This window comes from Geospiza fortis, unplaced genomic scaffold, assembly GCF_000277835.1.
Source record: "Geospiza fortis unplaced genomic scaffold, GeoFor_1.0 scaffold40, whole genome shotgun sequence".
NCBI classification, from domain to species: Eukaryota; Metazoa; Chordata; class Aves; order Passeriformes; family Thraupidae; genus Geospiza; species Geospiza fortis.
The window spans coordinates 9,801,007-9,805,590 of record NW_005054297.1 but is presented as its reverse complement, the minus strand read 5'-3'; the positions used below and the strand labels follow the sequence as shown (position 1 = coordinate 9,805,590).

General features: G+C 41.8%; 1 protein-coding gene across 1 annotated transcript; it reads right to left on the bottom strand.

Annotated features, from left to right (window-relative positions):
• Positions 1 to 3,389: 3,389 nt before the first annotated feature.
• On the bottom strand, positions 3,390 to 3,965 carry RHOH (ras homolog family member H). The gene has a single exon (XM_005415465.2). It carries the CDS (start codon positions 3,963 to 3,965, stop codon positions 3,390 to 3,392), a length of 576 nt encoding a protein of 191 aa, XP_005415522.1.
• Positions 3,966 to 4,584: the final 619 nt, after the last annotated feature.

Here is a 4,584-nt window from a genome sequence, read left to right as displayed (position 1 = left end):
TAATTTTCTGTATGAAAAATCAGGGGGGACAAGAGTGATGATTTGAAACATATTTTTACTATTTACTTGTAGAAAATATTTCTATTGTGCGCTACATATCAAGTAAGTGTAAAAGCCTGGGAAATCTGTATTCAAAATAATTATTTTTTAAATAAAACTGTTAACCTGTTTTCATAACAAGCAAAAAGAAGATAGGCAACAGAACAACAAATGGAAAGGCATCTGTTTGAGAAGACAGAAGGAGAATACTTGGGCAAGGTCTCTTCTCTCAGCTGAAAGCTTGACCCAACTGAGGCAGGGCTGCACATTTTTTCTGTTTTGCTGTTTTTCAGAGCAAAAAAAATTGAAAATCCACATGTGTCATTTTAATGTATTTTAAATACCAGAGCCAGATTTTAACCTCTAAACAGTACCCAGGGACCCTGTTACGCAAATAAACACAAGCAAAATCCCCCTGGAAGGTTTTTACAGGAGACCTCAGCAGTCCCTCGTTGTTCTCACCACAGAGAACAGGGCTGCACTTGTGCAAGCAGCAAACCCCAATATACCACTGGGCCAAATCTTCAGCTGAGTTCTGCTGTGTCCACATTTCAACCTCTGTTTGGGGCTGCCAGACTCTTTGAGCATATCAGTTCTATAACTCAGGGAAAACTGCATAATTACAGGCACTAAAATATATGTGCTTCACAGTTTGCTCCCAGTGAAAAGTGCCTTTTAGCTTTGAGAGTCCGAAAATAACCAGGCCGTGAAAATTTGAACTGGTTTTTTTTTCCACAGAGCATGAAACCAAAATCCCCATTACTTTATACTCTTTCCAAATTGATTTTAAAAATGAGCTGGCTTCCAGGGGCCTCACACTTTGCACTGGCTCTAGAATGCACAATCAAGGGTATATCAAGCCATCCCTACACTTCCTGTGTACCCTGTATCGTCAGTTCAGACATCTCAAAGAAGCCTATACACCTGGCTTCGCTGAATTGCAACAGACATCGATTTCTTAATTTTGTAACACACCATAACAAGTTTTGTGAAGCTGATACAGATGAGATTTTCAGTTACATCTTTGTCTGGCTTAGTCTGTGGTAACAACTCTGTGGAGACTTTTGGTGCCTGAATGTGGCACTTTGCGGTAGATACCACAACACAGCATTCTCACCTGGTGATTACTGCTCTTCAGCACATAAAAACTGCATGAACTGTTGTAAACAGACTTTAACCCACTGAGGGAAAAAATAAAAGACAATTGAATAGAGCATTCTGGAAGAAATATGTCTTAAAAATAGTTGAAACCTGGTATTCAATCCATTAGTGGAGTAGGGAACATAACAAAAGTGTCCCCAGTTGTAACAGATTTGAAAATTCATAACACAACATTTTTCATGCAATCTTTAATGTTCAAACTGTAACAAGGGCTACTTTTAAATTAGAGTTACAAAACCTAGACTTCCAGTGGAGAGGTGTTGCAAGAGTTGACATGTAGAAGAATATTTCTCCCAAAAGCTAAAATATTTTTAACCGAGGACCGCAAATACTTGGCCACTTGCGTAACTCTACACAAGCACAATGCCATTCAGATTCTTTTACAAATATGTCAGTTTTAGTGTTTTAGGAACAAATCAACACTTGAGAAGAAAGAGAAGTAGGAAAGAGAGGAATTCAGGGAAGACGGGTGGTGACAGAAGTCCGTGTCTTGTGTGCTCAGACGCAGAAGTTAGTAAAGATTTAAGGCTGATATAAAAACCTCAGATGAGACAAGGATATTTTTATGATCAGAAGCCTCCCTCACAATCAGGTTGATGAGCAGTAAATATTCAACAGTCTAGAAGCTGGTGGGACAATCACAACACTAGGTGTTCTGTGTCCCACTGGTAATCAAGGTGCCCACAGTGTAAATACTTGCTCACCTACATCACAGGTGAGGTAATCCTACCTTTTATGGCACCATGCTATAAGTCCCTCAAAGGTTAGTTCCTAGCTAGCTGAAGGACAGGAAAAGGGACAAAGAAAATCTTGCTGCAGTAAGAAATTCTCTTAGGATGAGACAGATCTGCAAGACCTGAGAGGGGGTGCAGGACAGAGGGGACAGATAATATGAGGAGGGGACCACTACAGTTCACAAGGAATGTACAGCATTGTGGCTTGGGCCCACTTCATCTTCTAGCAGAGTTCTCTTACACACCTGAAGTTTCCATTTCCTTAGCCTGTCCTGCTGTGTAGGAGGGTAACTTGGCCCCACTACATCCACCAGGATTTGGCTCCTAGACTTGACAGGCTCCCCAGGATGTAAAGCCTGGTTCAGTCTAATTTGGATATAACCTAGGCAATTATACTTAGCATGCAAACTCAAAAAAAAAAAAAAAAGGTCTTTTAGCCATTCTAAAGTCAACCTTGCTTTGTACTCAATCTTTTACTAATATTGGTGACTGTTCCAGTAAAACCACTGCTTTGAAACAAAGTGTACTAAAAATATATGAGAATTTAAGTGTTCATGAAAAAATATCTTCTATCTCTGGAGACTGAAATCTTTTGCCTCCAGAATTACAGCAGGGACAACAGAGGTGATGGTAGCACAGATTCATCCCTGCCAGTCCAACCATATGTCTAAACCAACCCTGTCTGCAAGCCCTGACGTTGTAAGCCAGTGAAATCTAGGAAGAACCAGATTAGTTCCCCACCTTTGACCACATTGTTGAGGAAAAATATTAAGGTAACAAAACTGCAGGAGACAGCTGTCAAATGTCACTAAGTTTTGATTATTCCTATGCTGGAAATACTGATGACTGTTATGCAATGACTCAGGCAAGTCTAAGGCTTGCCTGCAGGCCATTTATTACATGGATAGGACAGTTCATTTCTGTGGTTATCTAAAGGGAGAACCACCAAAATATTTAAACAAACTTTTGTGATTTTCAACTATATATCCAAGAGTCCTCCAAATAAAATACACATTGGTCAGGTTTTATATACTACATTCTTAAGTAAAAAAAAAAATCCACAAGGACAGAGGTGGGGGCTGATCCAGGCAGAATTTTGTCATTAAATAAATGCAGATGCAGACAAACCAACAACTGAGGAACACTGACAGAAACAAAACCAAAATCAGTACTGCTGTTATCTGCAGATCTGCAGGCTAGGCCTGCCTGCAGTTTAGGCTTGCAAAGTCCAAACACAGGCTTGTGAATAAGGGTATGCACCTTTAATTTTTCAAGATAACACACGTGTTTTGGAGGGAAGAGGCTCAGATAAAGAGCACACCTGTCTCACAAGAGACACCTGCACTGTGGTCCTGCCAGGAGCCCTCCTTCGATTCACCTCTGATTCCCTCTGCTGCAGCGTCTTTGTGAGAAAACAGAAAGAACAAACGTGAGCAAAACCACTGCTGACAGTCCTCAAAAGATCTTGCACTCATTAATGGAGAAGAGCTTCCGCCTGTTCTGCCTTTTGGCTTGATTGACCGCTGTCCTCACAGCATACTCAAACACCTGCTGCACGCCTCTGTTGCTGAGGGCAGAGCACTCCAAATAGCCCTTGGCTCGCACATCCTGGGCGAGCCGCTTTCCGTCTATAGGGCTGATGCAGGAGGAGCTGTAGGGACCCATGTCTCGCTGGTCAGTCTGAGTGGCCACCACCAAAACGGGGATGCGGGGCAAATGGCTGCGGATCTCGCTGATCCATTTGTTCCTCAGGTTCAGAAAGGAATTATGGTTTGCCACTGAGTAGCACATTAATACCACATCTGCCTGTTGGTAGGAGAGGGGGCGAATGCCTTTAAAGGCATCGCTGCCAGATGTGTCCCAAAGACCTAAGCTGATCTGTACGCCATCCATGAAGACGTCCACTCCGGTATTTTCATATACAGTTGGTCTGTAGTCATCTGGGAAAGTCTCAGAGGTGAAACGTACCAGGAGAGATGTTTTCCCAACGGCAGAGTCTCCCACCAGAACACACTTGACTGAATCCAACATTTTATTAATGTCCAAGGCCAAGAGTGCAGTTTCTGTGCAGCAGGAGCAGGATGGAGAGATGCAGTGGTCTTAGAAGCCTTCTATATAATTTCCATTTAGTGAGACACCATCCAAATCTCTTTACTTCTTATGACTCGATTCCGCCACTTGAGACTAAAATTTCATTTTCTCCCACATGACTCTGTCGGTTTTATATCTTCAATGAGTCAAATGACGTTTCTGGAAAGTAAAAATAAAATGTAACATTTATAACCCACAGAGAACAAACCATTCCTCATTAAGATGAAGATGCCTGGACACATCTTTGGACCAGCATGGCAAGCATCCCTCACTGAGGATGATGAACTTTTCCATTTCCTCCCAGCCAGCTGTGCGTGCAACAGCCATTCGCATAAATAACCTTCTTGCTGCTCCACAGGGGCTAACAGTCTTAGCACTATTACCATTTTCCACTGACACAAGCTATTTTTTCCTTCCAATTGTCTAGAGACTAATAAAATTAATTTAACTTTTATATAACTGCTACTAATATGCTGTGAGACATTCCCTGCCTCTGACTTTCACCAAGACTGACAGAATCCTGAATCCCTAAATGATCAGTTCAGATTCCCTTGAAAAT

Excerpts from the sequence above, each read along its gene's own strand:
- RHOH (XM_005415465.2), bottom strand. The coding sequence starts at position 3,965 with ATGTTGGATTCAGTCAAGTGTGTTCTGGTGGGAGACTCTGCCGTTGGG.